Raw genomic sequence first — 23,350 nt, 5'->3', positions numbered from 1 at the left:
TCAGACCCTTTCCCAGCTTTTTCAAAAAGCCAGTTCTAGACAGTCTGAGCTCTCCATTGAGGGAATTAACTGCAGTGACCTCTAGTGGCCAGGTACAGTACAGCAGTACAGATAGTTCCATCTACTGACTGCAGTGCCCTCTAGTGGTCAGGTACAGTTCAGATCATTCCATCTACTATCTGCAGTTACCTCTAGTGACCAAGCTGCAGTATAGCAGTACGGATACTTCCATCTACTGACTGCAGTGCCCTCTAGTGGCCAGGTACAGTACAGCACTACAGATACTTCCATCTACTAACTGCAATGCCTTTAGTGGCCAGGTAGAGTACAGATACTTCCATCTACTATCTGCAGTGATGGCACAGCTTTTCTATCTAATCTGTAGTGCCCTAGTGGCCAGCGTTAATGTCACACTCTTAAAGTAAATATTTCAAAAAGATCCAACTGTAACCAGGGGCTGACCAAAACAAATGACCTATGGATGCTGCAGCTCCAAAATCTGCTGTTTACTGTGCTCTCTAGTGGCCAGTGAGTGTATAGCATCTTCCAGTCAGTCACTTTGTGGCTCCTTATAGTGACTTATTGTGCAGCCAATGCAATAGTCTATGGGGGCGCTGTTGTTCTCTGTCAGTGTTCTTTATCAGTCACCACACTTACAGTCTCACATGTCACAGTCTGGATACAACATCACCATTTTTATTAACTTTGAAATCAGTTTTTTTTTTTTTTTTTACAAGCTTTTTCAAAGAAAAAAAAAACAATCACAGTAAAAGTCTCTGAAATCCTTCAAAGGGTAAATAAATTGGCAAAATGGATCTATGACCGGACCCCAGAGACGCCCCCCTTACTCACAATGCCATGCCCTGCAGAATGGTTTCACATGCTCTTGTCACTGGGCAGGACTTTGTTTATTCTGATCTTTCAGGGTCATGAGTAGAATGCCACAAGTGCAGTGAACACTGACACAGAAGCTGGACAGTAGAGGGTGCAGTCTCAGCTAAGCAGCATATTAAGACTTGAAATCTTTAAAGGCACAATGTGGTAGTTTCCATTATATTATTCCTGCGCTGCCTCAAATTAACATTGTCCCTATGATAACACTTCCTGCCCCTTTGCCATGACTGTTCTGTATCATCATAAGGGTGCTGGGCCTCAAAGCAACCAATTGGAAGCCATTACAGTGGTGTATGCCGGGTTCTGATTGGTCCTACTAGATGGTCCCAATCTCCCTATGATAACACTAATGCGCAGGGACAGGAAGTGTTGTCAGAGGAATAACATAAAGGCATCTTTGGTTGTCCACTTGGCTCTGCCAGCTGTCACTGAAGAGGTTAAAAACCTGCCCAAACCTAATACTTATCACAGCTCAGGGTTTGCTACAGTTACATCCAGATTTGACAGTCCTGGTAAACACATAAGCAGTGTAAGATCTGCGTTTGGTATTCCGTTCAGGGAGTCCGCTTTGGTCCCCCTCAAACAGAAACCTATGCGCATTAAAAAAGCGGTTAGCTAAGAAACCACACGGACCCCATAGATTGTAATGGGGTTTGTGTGTTTTCCACATGAATCATGCGGAGTGAAAAGTGGTGCTTGCAGTACTTTTCTCTCTGCATGATTCGTGCGGACACCAAGCGGAAACCACACAGACCCCATTATAGTCTGTAGGGTCTGTGTGGTTTCTTAGCTAACCTCTTTTTCATGCATATAGGTTTCCATTAGGAGGGGACTAAAGCAGACTCCCCGAACAGAACATCAAACGCAGATGTAAACCGGGCCTCAGTCTGATATTTTATCATAATGTATCAGTCTGAAATCCAGATTGTGTACAACTGTAACAAATCCTGAGCTGTACGCAGCATTAGGTTTTATCCTGGAGACAGTTCTCATTCACTGACCACAAGCAGAGATCTTGATAAGGCTACGTTCACATCTGTATTGCAGTATCCATTATTTTAGTGGTCTGTTGTTCTGGTCCACCGCCACAGGTGTGAACATGGGTTAACTGGAGATTTGGAGAGTTGACTATTTTGCTTTCTTATACGGTCCTGTATAGAGTTGGTGACTATTTTGCTTTCTTATACAGTCCTGTATAGAGTTGACTATTTTGCTTTCTTATACGGTCCTGTATAGAGTTGGTGACTATTTTGCTTTCTTATACGGTCCTGTATAGAGTTGGTGTTTGTGAAATAGGCCCGTAAGTTTATTGAGGAAACCCTTTTGTGTTGGAAATTCAACTGGAGATTTGCTACACAAGTCTATTAATGGGTGGAAACGTGCGGACACTAGAGGGCAGCAGGTGGAGGGTGTCAGTATAAGTCGGGGTTGTTGCTGCTCAGCAGGACGGGGTAGGCGGTGCCGATGAAGCGCCCGTGCCGGTTCACCACGATCTGGAGCTCATACTCCTCCACCCGCACCACTTCCTTAGTGATCTTCTCCTGGGACATGAGGAAGACAATGGTGTAGACAGCGACCTCGAACTCCGGGCTGACCCCGATGAAGCTGCTGCCCACCGGCTTCACCAGGCCCTTCCAGCTGAACTGTAGGTTCAACACTTGGTCGTCTTCATCAGGCTGTCAAGAGGGGAGAATGTCAGAAAGCAGGACACTAAAATCATCAGCTGTAACCACCTGGTCCTGGAAAAGCTGGGTGACAGCCTATATAGCTTGTGTCTACTTGCTAATAATATTGTGAGGGTCCATTCACACGGAGGAAAGTGGCGCTGATTCTGGCACGATAACTCGCGTAAGAATCAGCGCTGAAAAAAAGGTTTCCCATTGACTTCAATGGGTTCCATTTTCCGCACGGAACCCACTGAAGTCAATGGGAGTCTTTTTTCAGAGCTGATTCTTACGCGAGTTATCGTATCAGAATCAGCGCCACTTTCCTCTGTGTGAATGGACTCTAAGTCAGGTTTCCCAGGATCCTAAATGGCAGCTTTGTCTAGTTGTAGGAGTGCCTTTCTAATATTTTGTAATAAATAATAAGATATACGATTCAGGACTCTGGGAAAGCTGGGTGATAGCTAATATGGCCACTAAAATTTATGTCTACTTCCTAGTAATTCTGTGCGTCAGCTTTCCTGGGATCCTGAATGGTAGTTTTGCCTAATTATAGATGCAATTCTCATGCTTTGTAATAAATAGATATGCCATTCAGGGCTCCTGGAAAGTAGGGTGTCAACTAATATGGCCCCCATTTTATTCTCTTCCAACTCTTCTAGGATCCTGAATGGTAGATTCATCTAATTGCGTATAACTCACTGTAAATATTCAGACATGCCAATCAGGACTCCTGGAAAGCGGGAAAATAACCGATATAGCCACTAATATTTTGTGAGTCAGCTTTCCTGGGCCCCTGAATGGCAGATTTGCCTAGGTGTATGGAGGCATACCCTGTACCTTGCAACAAAGAGTCAGATATCTCGTTTGGAGGTCCTGGAAAGCTGTGTGTCCACCAAAATATTCACCATTACATTGACAGTCTGCTCTTCCAGGATCCTGATTGGCTGATTTATACAGCTGTATTCAAGCATACTCCATACCATAGTTAGACAATGTCAGTAAGGGCTAGGAGGAAAGCTGGGTGACAACCGCTACCGGAGCTATAATACCAACTATGCTGGCACCCAACTCTCCAAAAATCTGAAATTACATTTTTTTTCCAGTCATTTTCGTGGAGTGTGGGGGTGGAACCATACACATGGTAAACACCCCTGCCTCATGCTCTGCCCACTTATGGGTCACTCCACTCATGGTCACTAGTTCAGTCATTGTAGAGTCTGGGCCTCCCATGAAGCCTCAGCACTGAGTGATTGGCTGATCAGGTGACACCCCCCACCATCACCACCTTCCCCAGGGGCCCTTACCCGGCTCTTGTGTTGACGGGCCACAAACCCCTTGTAGTCAATGTGGTTTCTCTTCTCCTGGAGGTAGAACTGGACCCAGTTGTGCAGTCCCATTATCTCCTGACCCCGCTTGGATTCTCCCACAAACACGTGCTCAAAGCCACAGGAATCCGGGCTGCAGGGGAGAAAAATTGCAATAGTTTACACCTCCATGATTCTGCAGCTGCTCCATATTATATTCCAGTCATTTTAACCCCCCCGAGTGGTCCGGGGAATTTCAGAAGGTGAGGAGAAGGGGAAGTAGTATTAGTAGTACCAAAACTTTTGCCCACCTGCATAGAAGAGGGCGTGTAAAGTAACGCAACTGCCACCTAAAGTCATTGTCCACCCACCAAATTACTCAAGTACATCAAGTTACTCATAGTTAATATTACTCAGGCAGATGAATGAGGGGATTGCGAAAATATTCACAGTGGATGCATGTAAGAAGCCTATTCACCCGCTGTATGAATGAGGGTGTGTAAAATAATGCAATGCAGTAAGGACAGCTGACTCTACCCAGGTAGCAAATTATTACGTTTTATCACAAACCTCACAGTAAAAAGCACTCTGTTACATGAATAAAGGGATTGCACATGTATTCAACCCCTTTAGAGGACATGACCCTCACCCAAATATTGTAATGTGTAAACTGAAAGCTATGTATGAAATAAGTCTCTTACGCTAGGTTCACACCTGCGTTCAGGGTCTCCGTTCTATGGTTTCCGTCTTCTGCATGCCAGAAGACGGAAACCATAGACCGGATCCGGCCGTGAGCGTTTTAGGCTCTCCGCCGCGAAACCGGATTTTTTTTATCCGGACACAGAGTACTGCATGTCCGACTCTGTGTCCGGATTCTAAAACCCGGTTTCGCGGCGGAGAGCCTAAAACGCTCACCGCCGCACAGCTTTCTCACCCATTCAAATGAATGGGTGAGAAAGACTCCTGCAGGTTTCCGTATCCTGCTCTGTTTTATGCAGGAAACGGAAACCTGCACTACGGACAGGAGAATGCAGATGTGAACGAGCCCTCAGCCTTCTATACAGATGATGGTTTGTAAACTAATTCAAGTGGTCGGGACAGCAGGGATAACACAGATCCCTATCCAAGCAGCAAATTATTAACCCCTTCCCGCCGATGGCACTTTTTGACTTCCTGACCAAAAACTGACATGTGTCACTTTATGTGGCAATAACTTTGGAATGCTTTAACTTGCCAAAGTGATTTTGAGAATGTTTTTTCGTAACACATTATACTTCATGTTAGTAGTAAATTGTGGTTGATATGTTTTGTGTTTAATTATGAAAAAAATAGGAAATTTGTATAAATGATGTGCATTGCATACAGATAGTCAGACCACCAAAATTATATAATAAATCTCATGTCCCAGATCTCTGCTTTATGTCGGCATCAAACTTTAGGCGCCCTTTTATTTTTTACGGACATTATAAGGTTTACAAGTGAAACAACAATATTCAAAATTTTCAAGAAATTTCTAAAACCCATTTTTTAAGGGACTAATCCAGTTATGAAGGGGTTTTGAAAGACCCTTGTATTAAAACCCCCCATAAATTACCCCATTTTCAAAACTGCACCCCTTAAAGTCAAAGCAACATATACCTAGTATTTTAACCCTATAAGTGCTTAACAGGAATTAAGACAAAATGGAGGTGAAATTTTCAAATTTGATTTTATTTTACTAATATTTTCGTTTAGCTCTAGAATTTGAACATTCACAAGGGGTTAAAGGAGAAAACGCATCCCACAATTTGTTAGGCAAGTTCTCCCGACTACCATAATACCCCACTTGTGGGTGTAAACTAATATATGGACGCACAGCGAGACGCAGAAGGGAAGGCGCGCCAAGGAGCTTTTAGAGGGCAGATCTGGCTGTGATCAGTTTCAGGAACCATGTCGCATTTACAAAGTCCTTCAGGTGTCAAAACAGTGGAAACCTCTAGAAAGTGACCCCATTTTGAAATCCGCACCCCTCAAAGAATTTATCAAGTGAAGTAGTGAGCATTAGTAACTCCGAAGTGAATATGTAAGCTCTGCGGAGTAAATTGGGTATACCAAATCCCATTCTATTTTCCCACTAGCTCCTATGACACGGATGGGGAAGAGGGACATTCTGGGGGGTCAGCACTGGTGTCTTCTCTGTAATAAGCTCTAAATATGGGGTGTCCCCTGAAAACGCTCGCTCAGCATATACATTTCCTTCTAGTTGCAGCCACTTATGTCCTAATGATTTGGCGACTTTTAGGGTTTTTGTCTTCACATTGTACAAGCTAGATTTTTATTTTCTGGCAATGTGGCCATATGAGGGCTTGCTGTTTGCGGTATTAGATGTACTTTTCAATGCCACCATTTTGGGCCCTGTAACTTATTGACTACATTTTATTAACTTTTTCTGGGTGGGAAGTAAAAGGAAACATCAATTCTGGCATTGCTTTTTAGCATTTACTTTTTTTCCCGCGCAGCGTACAGCATAAGTAACATGTTACCTTTATTCTGCGGGTCGGTACGGTTACGGTGATACCTCATTTATATTATTTTTAATGTATTGCTATTTGTGCAGAATAAAAGGCATAAGGTTTTTATTTTTCGGTAGACAGAGCTGGTTGAGGGCTTATTTTTTGCGGGATGACCTCTGCTTTTTATTGGTACCATTTTGGTTTTCATCTGACCATTTGATTACTTTTTATTGAACATTTTGTAAGGGAAAGGTGGTGAATAATCATTATTTTGTGCGGTTTTCTAGGTTGTTTTTTTTTTAATGTCGTTTGCTGTTTGGGTTCAATAATATTTTAATTTTATTGTTCAGGTTATTACGGACGCGGTGATACCAAATATGTAATGTTTTTTCTATTTTTCTTTATTTACATAGTAAAACATTTTATATGGGGAAAAAGGGATTTTTGGGGCTTTATTTATTTTTCATTTATTTTAAACTTATTTAAACTTTATCATCTTTACTTTTTTATAACTTTTTTTTTCTGTCCCCATGGGGGATTGAAGCAGTGATCTGCTGATCTCTGCTTAACTACATGTACACTGCAATACATGTGTATTGCAGTGTACAGGAAGCTATCAGCCCCGTGCAGACGCACGAGCTGACATCCTCCATTTTGGCAGGATCAACCAGGTACATGGAGGGGACGGCATGGGGCAGACCTGGGGTCACTGATCAGACCCCGGGCTGCCCATTACCAACACCGGCACCCCCGAACCGCCGCGGGGGGTGCCGATCGGGCACAAAACATACCGAAACCCCTAAGATGCCGGCAGTCATGTTTGACCGCCGGCATCTCAGGGGTTAACACCCGCGATTGGACCCGGTTCTGACCGCGGGTGTTACAGGGCATTGTCAGCCGTATGTTACGGCTGACACCCGCAGGACATGGTGCGCACACAGTTTCTGTGTGCGCACCATGCAGCCACCGTAGTACTACGGCGGTTTGCGGGAAGTCCTTCCCGGCAGCGCTGTACTATTACGGCCGATGATGGGAAGGGGTTAAGGTTTATTACATACCTCATAGTAAACAGATGTTACTTACAAGTATAAGGGACTTGCAAAAATATTCAACCCCCTTTATAAAGCATTTCTAATATGCCTACGCACCTCCTTCCCGGCTCTCGGTTATACAGCTGGAACCAGATATTGTACAGCTGAGATTTGAAGTCTTTCACACTCGGTTTCGACCACTTTTTACCAACTAGATATTGGTGAGCAATCTGCAACACAAAGGGTTAACAAGGCCCTGTTAATTATAATAATTAAAGGGACAGTCCAGTTTAATCTGTGTGAAACTTCTGCAACAGTCTTATATATGTCAGAGGCTAAAAACCTGTCCTGACCTATAACTTCTCACAGCTGAAGGTCTGTTACAATGGTGTACAGTCCAGACAATCCTCTGTGTAATCCAGGCTCATACATCTTCCCTGCACTGACACATTGTAACAAACCATCCAGATGAAGACAGATTTGTGCTGCTGATGTGTTAGGCTGAGGCCCCACATTGCAGAAACCCAGCTTTTTTTGTTGCAGATTTTGTTACAGTTTTTTGAGCCAAAGCCAAGAATGGCTACAAATGGAATTGGAAGTATATAGGAAGTCTTATACTAGTCTATACTTCTAACTTCTGCTCAATCTAGTCTTGGTTTTGGCCCAAAAAAACGCAACAAAATCTGCAACAAAAAAAGCTGCGTTTCCGCAAGGTGGGGCCCTGGCCTTAAGCTCACAGAGGATTGTTTATCCTGAATGCCATTGTAACAAACCCACAGCTCTGATATATGAATCTAAGCTCGGCTTCACCTTCATCACTTTGGTCTCCAGGATGGCATCAAGGAATCGGTTCATTTCTGCGATTTCTTCAGTGGTCACGACCTCAGCCACCCCGGTGGACATCTCATAGTTGTCAAGAAGGGAAATGAAGGCTGTGGGGGCGGGACAGAGAGAAGCAGACATTAATGATAGTGGGGGGGGGGGGGGGGGCTAATAGGGTCATATGTAGAGGGGTAGAGCTTAACAAAACTTAAAGCGGAAGTATCAGTATAGGTAAGGGGTTACAAACTTTTTCAACTATTCTAAGTCTCTGTATACTTTCATATGAAACAAATTTTGTAGAATATGTTAAGTAGCTTTTTTTTTCTTGATTTTGTTATTTAGTTTTCTTTTTCTTATACTCTAGTTACCGTATTTTTCAGACTATAAGGAGAAAATGGGGGGGGGGGGCGTCCTATAGTCAGAATGTGGGTGCGAGGGCAGAGGAGCGGGATCGAAGAAGTAGGATGATGTGGGGGCCCTGGGCTTGGAGGAGAGAGCGTCCCGAAGGCGCAAACCCATCCCAGCATGCGCCGTGTTATTACAGTGGACGCCTAGTCTGTAAAAATGGTGGCAGAGCAGTTGCCATAGCTACTGGGTCTCCGATGTTATGTACAGCGGAGACCCGGAACTAATGCCAGCGATTAGAGTGGACTCTGATCACGGGCATTACTACCTGTAAATCCCCGTGAAAATGCCATACCTGCCCCCAGGGCTGGTTCCACTAGCCCCATACATCTCTTGTCGCAGGATGGTTCCTGCGCGGCGAGATCACAGTTCTGTTCCAGTGACGGCTGGGAGCCTAATGAAGGTTCCCAGACCTGTCATAATAATATTACTATCATGGCAGGTCTGTGATCAGCCTCAGTAGAAATGCACAGAATCTCATATAGACTGCAATACTGTTGCAGATGACTGCAGGTTCAAACCCCTTAGGGTGGGGGTGGAAGGCTAATAAAATAGTAAAAAAAAATTACTTTTAAAAAAATAAATAAATAAATGTTCTAAAATCTCCGCCTTTCCCTAGAATACATATAAAGGTAGAATATTACTGTGAAACACACACATTAGGTAGCTCTGTGCCCGAAAACGCCCGATCTTCAAACTCATAAAAATATTTTTCCCATACGGTGAACATTGTGGAGGAGGAAAAAAATAAAATTGCCGAACTGCAATTTGATTTGAATGAAAAGTGATCTAAGCAATAGACATTCCTTTAAGATGGTATAACTAAAGAATACACCTGACCCCGCAAAAAAGGTACCCTCCGCATCCTCGTGCAGCTGCAGTGTCACCTGTCAATGCGGCCTTGCAGCTATAGCAAAAATACAACCTACCTACCTATTTTCCTCCTCTAAAACCTAGGTGCATCTAATAGTCTGAAAAATACAGTACATCTCATTTTACTTACACTGTGTTTTAGAGTAGAGCTACAGCTGGTGACTTGCAGAAATGCATAAATCAAAGTATGATTTTTACTGCAGGTTTAGATGTCATTGGAGTATAACACAAAGTATTTGAAGGGTTACAAACTGTTAAGTACTATATATGAAGGATACTCAGAGTTTTCTCAGGACGCATAATCTCCAGATCTAGGATCTCCGGGTTTTGTTTGCTTAATTCTTAAGAACCGGTTTCTGTTTCAACAAATTCACAATCCAATAACACTTCCTGCAGCTCTGGGAGCAACTGCAGCAAATTCTTGTGGTCTGGTTTCTCAGGGTGCGATATTAAAGTCTGACATTATGGAAAGAACCTGCTGCTGGGTGACCGTGTGACTGAACGCCACTCTACACAATGGCCGATGATGGTCACAACGTCTTGAAACTTACCTGCAAACGTCTTTCTACTGTTTAGCTTCTCCTCATCAACAAACTGGAACAGCGGACACCTGGCACTGTCTCTAGCCTGATGACTGCCAGTGGGGACATAACCAGCCTTACCCTGGTGTGTAGAGAGCAGGACGGTATTATAGTAGTAATATTCTTGTACATGGGGACAGTATTATAGTAGTTATATTCTTGTACATAGTACACAGTATAATAGTAGTTATATTCTTGCACATAGGGGGAAGTATTATAGTAGTTATATTCTTATATATAGGGGCAGTATTATAGTAGTTATATTCTTGTATATAGCGGCAGTATTATAGTAGTTATATTCTTATACATAGGGGACAGTGTTATACTAGTTATATTCTTGTACATAAAGAGCAGTATTATTTATATTCTTGTACATAAAGAGAAGAAGTATTTATAATCTTGTACATTTACCTGTAGGGAGATGCGGTAATCTTTTCCAGGTGTCATTCGGTTCTCATCGGCATCCCACAGCTGGTTGAATAGTTTGGAGAGCTCATGGTTCAGGTTTCCTCTGTAAATGATATATTTAAAGGGGTTGTCCAGCATAAATGTGAAATCAATCCCTAAACTAAACCCCCTTCCACTCGCCTAACATCAAATTGACTTCATAAAAAAACAAAACAAAAAAAGTGATATTTTCCTATTTACCTAGGGCGTTCATGTGACCACCCCAGGCACATGTTCTGATGATCCAGTGACGTTTCGTTTTTGCATTTCTGGAAACGAAGCGTCACGAATAGTCGCTCCCTTCCTCTTGCCCATCTTATACTTATCCATCTTTATTCTTCTGGCACCAAGTGGCACTTCCTCCGCTTTTCCTGGCACCTGCGCAATAGAGCTTTATTGTACAGTTGACGGGAGAAGCGAAGTGTGCATGGGCAAGAAGTTCACAGAAGAAGATGCCAGCGGGACCGAAGACAATGATCTCTAGGACACAGAAGATAGGTAAGTATGAACTGGAGGGGGGATATGGGGCTGAGTTAGGTAAGTAGGCAGGAAGGTACATAGATAGAGACGGAGATGCAGAGAGGGGATATGGGCTGCTCACTAGAGCTGACAATCTATCTGGTCATATAGAGTGTCGGGCTTTTGTCTGTCCGGTATATTATCAGGGGACATCGAGCTGACGCTGCAGGATACGCACAGCTGAGTCGCTGAATTTCGGCTATTACATTGGCTTATCCATTGTGTGGCCATTGTAGACTGATGTACAGTACGGCACAATACGCCCACCTGCCCCAACCCCTCGCTTTATACACTATGACCCCTCCATGGGCTTCACATACATTGCAGCGATCTAATATCAATACATTGTATATACGACGCTTGGTGGAAATCTATGAATAACAGAACAGGCTTTAGTTTGGCTGAAGATGTGGTCCTATAGACTCCATATGTGTATGACCTGTCACACCTTGGATATAATGTTGCCCTGACTATACATCCTAGAGTCTAAGATGTATAGTCAGGGCAACATTATATCCAAGATGTGACAGGTCATACACATATAGAGTCTATAGGGGAGCTGGTGGAGGGTAAGTGTGGACAGGTGGACTGTGTGTAAGGTAAGGGAAGAAAGATTGCAATGATGGTAAGGGGCAAGACCGAGGTATATGAAAGTGGGAGGAGGACTGCAGTAACAATATGGGGAAAGACTGAGGTGAAGGTGAGGAGGACTGCAATGATGATAAGGGAAAAAACAGAGGTAAAGCTGAGGAGGACTAGAGTGACAATAAGGGGAAACACTGAGGTGAAGGTGAGGAGGTCTGCAGTAAGAATGAGGTGAAACACTGAGGTAAAGGTGAGGAGGACTGCAGTGACAATAAGGGGAAACACTGAGGTAAAGGTGAGGAGGACTGCAATGACAATAAGGGGAAACACTGAGGTAAAGGTAAGGAGGACTGCAGTGACAATAAGGGGAAACACTGAGGTAAAGGTGAGGAGGACTGCAATGACAATAAGGGGAAACACTAAGGTGAAGGTGAGGAGGTCTGCAGTAAGAATGAGGTGAAACACTGAGGTAAAGGTAAGGAGGACTGCAATGACAATAAGGGGAAACACTGAGGTAAAGGTGAGGAGGACTGCAATGACAATAAGGGGAAACACTGAGGTAAGGAGGACTGCTGTGATAATAAAGGGAAAGGCTGAGGTAAAGGTGAGGAGAACTGCAATGATACAAGGGGAAGACAAAGGTATAGACTTTGAGAAACTTAGACGACTTGAAAAGGCTGAGGTAGTTAAAGGGAAATTGTAGAGAAGATAGAAGGAAAGACTGAGGTAAAATGGAAGAGCAAGACTGAGGTAATGACAAGGCCATTGTGACAAGTTGATGGGTTGCCAATTTTCGCTGACCTGTCTGAACAGGGACACTGGACAGATGCTTACCATACAAAAAACTGTGCTGGGCCAACGAAAGTGTCACCATAGGGACTGACCTCATAGGAACTGTCTGTGAGGCCGCTGTCCCCCATGATAACACTGAGCTGATGTATCCCAGAGACAGAAAGAGTTGTCATAGGAAGCAACAACATAAGAAAATATTCCCCTTTAAGAATCAAACACGAAACTACAAGAGCGGCTTTTTCTAGTGACTGAACTTGTGACAGGAAGGGTTGGGGGAGGGATACTGCTACTTGGTGACAATCTAGGTGTGGTAGAAACCCAAAGACCAGTGCTGCCACCCAGTGGATGCCCAGCTGCTCTGCCCCAGTGTATACTGGTCGGATCGTCCATCTGGTCAACTGTGACAAATCTCCCCATCTACAATCCGTCCTCAATAGATTGTCTGTGACAATCTATGTGCAAATGTAGCAGAGCCGAGCTGGTCACCCCTTTTAGTTTGATGTAAAAATCACGAACACGTAAGGGAAGATTCATCAAAAACTACACAAAAATTGAAAAGTTTACTATAATGACCAATGAAATTACCGTAATACTTTTCAAGGCGCTGCAATCTGCTCGGTGATATCCAGGTGGCGACAAAGAGGACAGGACGAAACTCCTGCCACAATACAAGGACTACAATCCTGAGCTTGGCCCTGAGGCATGATGGGAGTGATCTACAAGATGATTTAACAGGATCTAGGGAATCTGGCGAGATGGAACTTTTCACAATGATATTTAGGAAGGATTCCTGCGCCATTACTGAGGAGATCAGCAGTGACTGGAGCACACCTTTAATCCCCATATACAATTACCTGTAGGCTCTTGTACCCTAAATAATCCCCCTTTAACCCCTCCCTTCAAAGGTGTCAGACCTGAGCTCTACGTAGTACATCACCCTGGGGGAAGGGAGCGTCTAAATCCTACAAGGACCATCCGGGTAGCCTCACCTCCAGCTCAGAAACTGAACTTACCTGTCTTTTAAAAGAACAATGTCTCTGTAAGGTTAATGCATGAAAGAAGCAAATGAAGGTAACACTTTGCTTGGTAGAAATGAAGGGATGGCCATGGGGGCAACGTTAGCTCCCCGCAATGCTACAATTGGAGGATCCCCTGTAAATATATCACCACTTGGGGCTCCTAGTTTAGAGAACTTTCCAAAAAAGAGTGTCCACATATGTAAAGTCTATGGGATTGATGGAGGAGGCCACTCCATATGGCCCAGGGACTCTTATTCTAGTGATCATGGAGTCTCCCTTTAAGCCCCCTACCCCTTGTTGCAATTATTACTGCATTGTACTATTTAACAACCTGTGACTGTCCAGGGCATGCTGGGAGTTGTAGTTCTCCACCAATTAGAGAGTTACAGAACTGCAAGGAAGTGAGCGGCTCCTCCAGAAGGAACTACAACTCCCAAGGTAACGTGGAAAGAGAAGTATTTCCACCTCTACACTACACACAGCCTCTCACCTGCCAGCCATCATGATCCTCCGTTCTCCGAGCCCCGGTGGCTTCTGCCAAAATAGTTGTGAACCGCAAGATGAAAGCGACCAGATCAGCCAATCAGAGAGCGCCCACTGTGCCCGCCCATCCCATAGAGGATACAGGGTGTGGTAATGACTGACGGCTCTTGCAACCAATGACAGTGCAGTTAAGAGGTGGGGCTTAGCCTTGACAGCGCAGCGTGTATATTATGACTGGCAGCTCTATCGGCTAATCAGGGCTCAGTAGGCGTGGTCAGACTGACATCTCGCCTAATCAGGGCTCAGTAGGCGTGGTCAGCCTGACATCTCGCCTAATCAGGGCTCAGTAGGCGTGGTCAGACTGACATCTCGGCCGCATTCCATATCAGACCCTTCAGTTGTAACTTTGCGTCGTTCTTGGTAGTTGGTGCCGCAGTCACCTGGCCAGATGGGGGCGCACATCAGCACGGTAAGCCGGGACTGGCTTATTGGCGGGGCTGTGTGGGACGTGCGGGGCTGGAGCCGGGAGGAATGACACAGCAAGAGCAGGCACGTTCCCGCGGGCTGCCCCAGCTTCTGGGCCTGGATGGGTGTGACGGTGTACCAGTCCCTGCTCCGAGGAGTGACTGCTGTGCAAGAGGTTCTGCAGCAGCTGCCTCCTGCGCAGTGAGCCCCAGACCTGGAGACTTGAAGGTGTCCACAGCTTGATGAGAGTAATAGTCCCTATGTATTCCCGCATGGCTTCCTCTAGCTTCTGTACAGGCTCAGTCTGATCTGGTTTCTGCAGGGTCTCTCCTTAGGTATTTGGAGTAACTTCCCTAAACATAGTTACTTGACTGACCAGGTAACTTCTCAAGGCCTAGACTGGTTAGTGCAGGTGGTTGTCCTCCATTTGTGGACTATAAACATACAGGGGGCCACATACAGGGTTTGTGTAGGTCTCTTTAAGTCCATAGTTGGCCCTTTAAATTGTTCAGCCTTCTATCCCTTTATCGCTGTCCACTCCTTTTGCATGTATTCCTGTTGCAAGAGCTGTGCCCCTTGGTATTAATGTCCTGGCGTGGAAGGGTAGAAGAGAAATATACTAGGATATAGAGGAAGGGGCCATCTTCAGGTCTGTGAGAGCCTCTTCTACTTCAGTGGGTGTGGTACTGGTCTTCTAATTACTCTATGGTTCCCACCCCTTGTTTGTGTCTGTCCCGCCCCTTTATGTGTTTCCCCATTTTCTTGGGGATGGTGGGTGTATAGCTATTGCCAAGGCTGTGCCTCACATCTGCGTAAGGTATTCTATTCGGGGAGTCTGCTTGGGGCCCCCCAAACAGAATACTGAATTTATTAAAAAGAAATTCGCTAAGGAAGCACACGGACCCCATAAACTAAAATGGGGTCCGTGTGTTTTCTTAGCTAAACCACTTTTTAATGCGTTCCCAAGCAGACTCCCCGAATGGAATACCTTACGCAGATGTGAACCAGGACTGACCTGTACAAGGTGGCTATAAACTTTTGGGCCCCTTTTAACCCAAGGTGGTTGGTACTGACCCTTTAATTACACTATAATTCCTCCCACTCCTTATGTGAGTCTGTCCTCTCCTCCTTTTTTGTGTGTTCCCCCCCCCCCCCCCCATATACATCTGTCCATCTGTGTTGTCAGTACCACTAAAGTGATAGGGTGGTAGCTCAGACATGGTGTCTGTTTGGCTGTGACAAGTGTTGTGTGTTTTGGTATCAATGCCCCCTGGCACAGACTGTTGGTGGAGCCTGGGTAGACTGGACGGGTTCTGATGATTAATGCTAGAATAGGGATCACCATCCATGTCCCTACCCACCAGCATGTCCATGATGGCCAAGCATGTCATTAAACCTCTTTAGTAGCTCATGGGACACCCCTCTGGTGCTCCTGCTCCAGTAGAGCATTGGATGATGGGTCACTAGATTGTCCACGAAGATCACATGACCTCAGACCTCTAGGCCACATGACAATGCTCCACCCTCACAACACTTTGGGTTACATTTCATATTTCACAAGGTCGACCCCTCACTGTCATTGGCGTCAGATCTGCAGCTGCCTGTCCAGATCTTTCCATTCCTCATTACCAGAATAACTGATGACCTCATCGGAGCCTGGGATTGTCTGGAATATATAGGAATGCGGAGATAATGGGGGGGGGGGGGGTTTCGGCTGACACTATAACCCAACAACCCCATGCACAATGATCTGTATGGGATAGTATCGGGTCACTAAAGGAGTGTACAGGCCATGCTGCCCTACGCACTGAACATTACAGCCTAGCTCACAGTCAGATACGTGCGGTCAGTAGTGTGGACGTCACTGAGACTTCTGCTGTATTAGGACGTTGGAATGTGCATACATAGATTATCCCTTCCCACAAGTATGAATACAGTAACTATTTACTATGTACCGCTATACTGCAACAGGATAATACCGCCATACTGTTACTAAATAACACCACCAAAGTGACTAGATGGCACAGCCACACTGTGACTGGATATTTGTTATACTACTACTACTACACAAAACTGCAATATTGTGAATGGATAATACCACTAAACTATCAGTAAACACACACACACACACAATATGCTATGATTGGATACCACTATACTATAAGTAAATGTCTCTCCATTCTGTCACTGGATAATACATAATGTTCTGACTAGTCATACTATTATTAAATAACACTGCCATCCTGTAACTGGATAACACCACCATTCTGTTACTAGATAACACTGCCATGCAGTGGCTTGATAATACAGCAATTCTATTAGTAGATAACACCTTTATACTGTGAGTGAATAATACCACCATGCTATTACTAAGTAACATCGCCAGATAACTCCACCATACTTTGTCAAATTAAAAACCCCACAGGAATTCCGCCTACCAGATATCCGCCATACTCTATATTACCAGATGGCATTGGGACCTTGTGCCCTCATGGTTCCCTGAATTATTGACTAGTAAACCCTGTGCCACGCTTCTGTATGACCTTTGAATGTTGCTAAATTCTGCTGATCTCTCGACACCTCCTGTGCAGGTGACATATTAATACCCAGAGAGGGCAAAATGAACTGACTGTAGTAAAATTCATCTGTGAGTGTGGGATGGTGGTATTGTATATGTATACATATGAATGTCTATAGGCAGTATATACACAGATATCATTTGTAGAGAAACTTCTAGATGAGAATCTCTATAGAGAAATAACACCGCCATCATACTCCATGAAGACTGGAAAATCTGAATGTTATCCTTCCTGTTTCTTATAAAAGAAGGAGCCTGGAGTCTGAGGGGAGTGGGCGGGGCAGTCAGCGACTACAGGCTACAGTATACAGGACAGCTCATGGTTTCCACATCAGGACGGAGGAATGTAAATGTGTACTGACTAATACAAGGGGAATGATGAGGCAGAATATGGGGACTGACTGACCCTGAGAGATAATATGTAATGTATGTACAGAGCAGAATAGTGAGTGCAGCTCTGGAGTATAATACAGGATAAGTAGTGTACAGTGAGTGCAGCTCTGGAGTATAATACAGGTTAAGTAATGTAGTGTACAGTGAGTGCAGCTCTGGAGCATCATACAGCATAACTAATGTAGTGTACAGTGAGTGCAGCTCTGGAGTATAATACAGGATAAGTAATGGACAGTGAGTACAGCTCTGGAGTATAATACAAGGTAAGTAATGTAGTGTACAGTGAGTGCAGCTCTGGAGCATCATACAGCATAACTAATGTAGTGTACAGTGAGTGCAGCTCTGGAGTATAATACAGGATAAGTAATGGACAGTGAGTACAGCTCTGGAGTATAATACAAGGTAAGTAATGTAGTGTACAGTGAGTGCAGCTCTGGAGCATCATACAGCATAACTAATGTAGTGTACAGTGAGTACAGCTCTGGAGTATAATACAAGGTAAGTAATGTAGTGTACAGTGAGTGCAGCTCTGAAGTATCATACAGCATAGCTAATGTAATGTACAGTGAATGCAGCTCTATAGTATAATACAGAATAAGTAATGCACAGTGAGTGCAGCTCTGGAGTATAATACAGTATAAGTAATGTAGTGTATGGTGAGTGCAGCTCTGGAGTATAATACAGGATAAGTAATGTAGTGTACAGTGAGTGCAGCTCTGGAGTATAATACAGGATAAGTAATGTAATGTACAGTACAGTGAGTGCAGCTCTGGAGTATCCATGACTTCAGTTCTTATAACATGGGTTTGTTCTGTACTTTCCTCTTCACTGTGACCTTTCCTGCGGGGTATAATGGCGTCTTAGCTGAGGATTTAGTTAACCGTGAATTATTAATACTCCGGACTGTCCGGTGCTGTCCCTGTGTCTATATATACCCCTCGTGTAGGTGGGAGCTTCTGTCTAAATCCAGACCTTGTTGCACAGTAATAAAGGGATGGGCTGCACACTATTACTCAGTATTAAAGGGGAAGTACAGACAGAACAATCACTTTCTTTATTGCATTGACTGAGGTCATATATTCTTTCTCTCTTTGTCACATGTCCCTTATCTCTTGGTCACAGTGTATCACATGTAGATGAGGATTAGGACATTACTTCCTGCTCTGTTACATGGTTTGTCCATTATGGCTCCAGCAGACATATGGTTAATACTGGCATTCTCTTTCAGTTGGGGAGAATCGTGGGGTACCCCATCTACATCGTCTTTGCTATCTTCAGAAGGATCTTCGGCAAATCTGCCCCAGCCATCACATTAGAGAGTGCAGACATTAAATACCCCCTGAGGCTCGTTGACAAAGAGGTAAGTTCCTAATGGCGTGGGTCACCTTGGTGGGGTGGTTGGGCTGGTAACTTGATCTGGGCTCCAATGTCTCAATTTTGACCCCAAATCATACCTAAGTACGGTAATGATCATCCTACTGGTGTGTTAGTCTGCACTGCGCATTCTCTTTCTGGACCAGGAGGATTAGGATGAACAGGTCTGGTCGTGCATGGAATTGTGGTCAAGCACAGGAAAAAGTGTTAAAGTGCTGACCCCACCTGTTAGATTCTTTGTACAGAGCCAAGGAATATGTTGGTGTCATATAAGTGACAGATCAATAATCAGCCTGAATTTCTCACCTCAGGTCATCAGCCATGACACCCGCCGCTTTCGGTTTGCGCTGCCTAGTCCTGAGCATATCCTGGGTCTCCCCATCGGTAAGGAAGATACAATGTGACTGTCTGTCGATTCATCATATAACATTGGGGGTTAATGATTTGTAAATATTGGACCCTTTAAGCCCCGCCCTCACCAGATTTGATGACATCACAACTTACCGTTCTGCTCCACAGGACAACACATTTACCTATCGGCCCGGATAGATGGGAACTTGGTTGTTAGGCCGTACACCCCGGTGTCCAGTGATGATGATAAAGGGTTTGTGGACTTGGTTGTCAAGGTACGTGGACTGTCATGGGGCTGGAGAGCGCCCTCCTCAGACCAAAGCTGTTGGGTTCATGTATTTGACTATCTCATTCCAGATTTACTTTCGAGGCATACACCCCAAATTTCCAGAGGGCGGCAAAATGTCTCAATATCTAGAAGCGCTGAAAATAGGGGAGACTATTGACTTCCGGGGACCCAGTGGGCTGCTGACCTACAGCGGGAAGGGTAAGTGCCCCAACCATGTTGTTTTGCAAGGGCCCAGGTGTGATCACTACTGTTGCTCCCTCTAGTGGAATTTACAAGAATTTTTTTTTTTTTTTTACTTTTCTTTCCAGGAACCTTTGAGATCCGTCCAGATAAGAAATCTCCACCAGTTACTAAGAAGGTGAAGCAGCTGGGAATGATCGCTGGAGGCACAGGTATAATGTTAGAGGAACTACTACTCTCAGCATGCTATGTACCCTGTTTTTGCAGACGCTTAGGGGGATGGGTTTATGTAGATTTTTCCAAAGTGGGCATTTTACTGATGATTTGTGAGTGGATCATGATGCTCTGTGATTGGCTGGGTCTGTGCCTCACCCCTGCCTTGGGTGACTGATTGGCCATCTCACTCGGAGCAGCCATATTGGTGACTACCCTCATGTTGCTTCCTCTGCAGGTATAACCCCCATGCTTCAGCTTATCCGTGCTGTCATCAAAGACAAAGATGACCACACCGTCTGCTATCTGCTCTTTGCTAACCAGGTCTGTATGATTTATTTTATTTTTTTTTTTGTGGGGGGTGTAAGACATATAAAGGCTGATGGCTATGTCTGTATATAAAGTGGCGGTAAAACGTGAGGTTCTCCCAGTGTCTAAGACGGGAAACTACAGATACTCACTGTGACTGAGGGGGGCTGGGGCTAGTCTGCTGTGACTAATGGGGGGTGGGCCAAGTGTGACTGGTGGGGAAGTAGTGGTTAGAATGGCAGTGACAGGAGAAGAAGAGTAAGGTGGGGGGGGGGCCTGCCTGGTGGGGAAAGCAGAAAAGAGGGGTGCCACGCACTGACTAGGGGGGGGGAAGTAGACTGAGAGGAGCTGAGGAAGGTGGAGGGCTGTGATGGAAGTAGGCGATAGCTTCACTTTCATTCAGATCTGTACAATAAGGCGCCCCCTACAGGCTGGTTTGTTCTTTTCTTGACCCAGACACACAACACATTCAGGTGACGTTCCAGTGCTATTCCCCAGGGTTAGTATTCACCTTGAACAGACCAGTCCTATATATTGATAAAATATTCCTGCTTGTACTCTATTTACATCTATAGCTGCATTTAAAATTCTGTGCATTTCCTTTTGTAATGCATTGTGGCAAATGACCATCAGATACAACTTTTTTGATCACATGACTGACGGATGATAAACTACAGTCTGTTCTCAAAAGTAACCAGCAGAAACTTGAATGCAGCTCTGGATGTGACTGGAGTCTGGAGTCTATCACCTATATAAAGTCATTCATGTCGGTTTTCTCACTTTTTTTCAGACTGAGAAGGACATTCTATTACGAGATGAGTTGGAGGAGATCCGGACAAACCACCCCAGTGCCTTCAAATTGTGGTACACCCTGGACCGGGCCCCCGAGAGTAAGAGCACCCAATCATTATAGACTCCTCCCCATGCTCATGATCTCTGCTCGCTGTCAATAAACAGAAGTCTGTCCTGAGCCCACGACAACTCACAGCTGAGGGGTTGTCACAGTGTATCCCATCTAGACAATACTCAGAGATCCAGACTGATATATTGTAACAAATCAGGACTAGATGAGGCCTGGTTCACATCTGCGTTCGGTATTCCGTTCGGGGAGTCCGCATGGGGACTCCCCCACCCCAATGGAATACCGAACACATTGACAGGTGGTGAGCAATGAAAGTACATGGACCCCATAGAATATAATTGGGTCCGTGTGTTTTCTGCACGAGTGATGCGGAGAGGAAAGTAGTTCATGAAGTACTTTTCTTTCTGCATGATTTGTGGGGACAGCGTGTGGAAAACACACAGACCCCCACCACCACCTTTCCATTATAGTTTATGGGGTCCATGTTCTTTCATAAGCTTGTCAATGCATTTGGTATTCCATTTGGGGGGTCCCCAGGCGGTCTCCCCGAACGGAATACTGAATGCAGATGTGAACCAGGCCTGAGCTGCTGCTGGGGATTATATAGAATGAATGAATAATACTGTAACAAACCATTAGCTGTAAGGAAGATTGGATCAGAATGTTGACAGCAAGCAGAGACCTTAAATATGGCGAGAGAAGCTGCAAAAAAAGGTTTTTTTTTTTTATATATTTTTAATAGTTACTGTTACTAATTTATTAAATTTTCTTTTTTTTTTTTAAAAAAAAAAAACAAAAACAATGTATTAAATATAATTTTTCATCAAGGGAGCGTTCACACTACCGTCGGTGTCAGACAGCTAGTGTCCGCTGCTAATGTCCGTTCAAAATCTTGTGCGGACATTAGCATCGGGCATTAGCTGTGTCCGTGACATTTTGCATTGATTTAAATGGACATCGGGTGCGTTCTTTTACACTCCGTGCCTGTCCTTAAGTGTCCGTTCCCAAAGATGTCCAACTTTTCAAGCGGACAGCAAAAACCTACGTCGGGTTTTGCTGTCCGCTTGAAAAGTTGGACATCTTTGGGAACGGACAGTTAAGGACAGACACTGACAGTAAAAGAATGCACCCGATGTCCATTTAAATCAATGCAAAATGTAACATACAGCTAATGCCCGATGCGAATGTCCGCACAAGATTTTGAACGGACATTAGCAGCGGACAGTAGCTGTCTGACACCGACGGTAGTGTGAACGCTCCCTAATAGAAGTTGTATAATTCAAATTCATATATTTTTAGTTTTAATGTTGCATCAATATTTATTAGACTTACATCTAATAATTTAACTCATTTATTTAAAAATATACAATTAGAATAAACTTATTTTAGTAGAATAAACTAATTTTTTTTTTATATTAAATTTTATTTAAATTTTTACTTAAATCTATTGAATAATTAGTGTAGGATAAAATAGAATTGGTTTTTATACATCTTGCGTGTGTCACTAGGGGGCGCTGTTCACCGTGATTCTAATCTGTTCTGTCTTTTCCCCCAGACTGGGATTACAGCCAGGGATTTGTCAATGAGGACATGATAAAATCGTTTATGCCCCCACCCGGTGATGATGTCCTGATGCTAATGTGTGGCCCGCCCCCTATGATTCAGTATGCCATCAACCCCAGTCTGGACAAGATTGGCTACCCCCAGGACCGGAGATTTGCCTACTAGGCACCCAGCTTTACTGAGAAGTATTGGAAAGGCAAAGCCATCCTATAACCGGGAGCGAAGAGAATGTTTCCTGCCTTGTATACGTCCCTGTACGTTCTGTGCGTCGTTTACTTGTCTCTCCGGGCATCGTTGTGACGGGTGTGAGGACTTGTGCAAGCGGGGAGGCCCTGCTAGTGACAACTCTAAGTTCCTAAGCCTGGCAGTGACGCTATGTATCAATGGGAAGAGGGGGCTTAAAGGGGCAGGCACATATGTTTTAATGCACTAGGTAAAGTATTGATGAGGGGGTCTTAAAGGGACAGATACGCCATGTCCTCTAATGCACTAGGTAGGTGGTGGTTCAGCTCTTTTGGGTGGGGGTTGTAAAAGTTCAGTCAAGACTTGACTAGACCAAAGAAAGCCACTTGAGTAAGTGAGAGTCTCAACATTCCCTGCTGGGAGTTGTAGTCCAGTAACACTAGGGAATGTGTTGGGGGTCTGTCGTCCCGTGCCTGTCACAACGTGCCTCTTATCTGCTTCTCACCCATAAATCATCAGCACTAAACACTTCCCCTCCCCATCTATTTGCACTATATCCCACCATCTGGCCCCCTCAGATATCTTTTTTTTTTGCCTATGACTCTGCCTTCTCCATGTCTACAATGTATTTTTTATTCTTTCATCATAAATACAGCGACTTTGGAACGACTTTCAA

General features: G+C 44.4%; 2 protein-coding genes across 2 annotated transcripts; one reads left to right on the top strand and one right to left on the bottom strand.

Moving 5' to 3' along the window:
* Window positions 1-681: 681 nt before the first annotated feature.
* On the bottom strand, window positions 682-13,979 carry LOC142203789 (poly(U)-specific endoribonuclease-A-like). The gene is made up of 7 exons (XM_075274817.1): window positions 13,922-13,979; window positions 10,481-10,580; window positions 10,040-10,151; window positions 8,199-8,320; window positions 7,506-7,618; window positions 3,866-4,019; window positions 682-2,570 (listed from the first exon to the last, which is right to left on the bottom strand). The coding sequence occupies exons 1-7, from the start codon at window positions 13,933-13,935 to the stop codon at window positions 2,307-2,309; spliced, it is 879 nt and encodes a 292-aa protein (XP_075130918.1). The 5' UTR covers window positions 13,936-13,979; the 3' UTR covers window positions 682-2,306.
* Window positions 13,980-14,257: 278 nt separating this feature from the next.
* On the top strand, window positions 14,258-23,350 carry CYB5R3 (cytochrome b5 reductase 3). The gene is made up of 9 exons (XM_075274816.1): window positions 14,258-14,383; window positions 18,579-18,710; window positions 19,036-19,108; window positions 19,244-19,350; window positions 19,433-19,562; window positions 19,673-19,756; window positions 19,996-20,081; window positions 20,857-20,956; window positions 22,484-23,350. The coding sequence occupies exons 1-9, from the start codon at window positions 14,363-14,365 to the stop codon at window positions 22,654-22,656; spliced, it is 906 nt and encodes a 301-aa protein (XP_075130917.1). The 5' UTR covers window positions 14,258-14,362; the 3' UTR covers window positions 22,657-23,350.

Source organism: Leptodactylus fuscus, chromosome 5 (assembly GCF_031893055.1).
Source record: "Leptodactylus fuscus isolate aLepFus1 chromosome 5, aLepFus1.hap2, whole genome shotgun sequence".
NCBI classification, from domain to species: domain Eukaryota; kingdom Metazoa; phylum Chordata; class Amphibia; order Anura; family Leptodactylidae; genus Leptodactylus; species Leptodactylus fuscus.
Note: the sequence above shows the minus strand (reverse complement) of the source record. Positions and strands in the feature narration are given on the sequence as shown.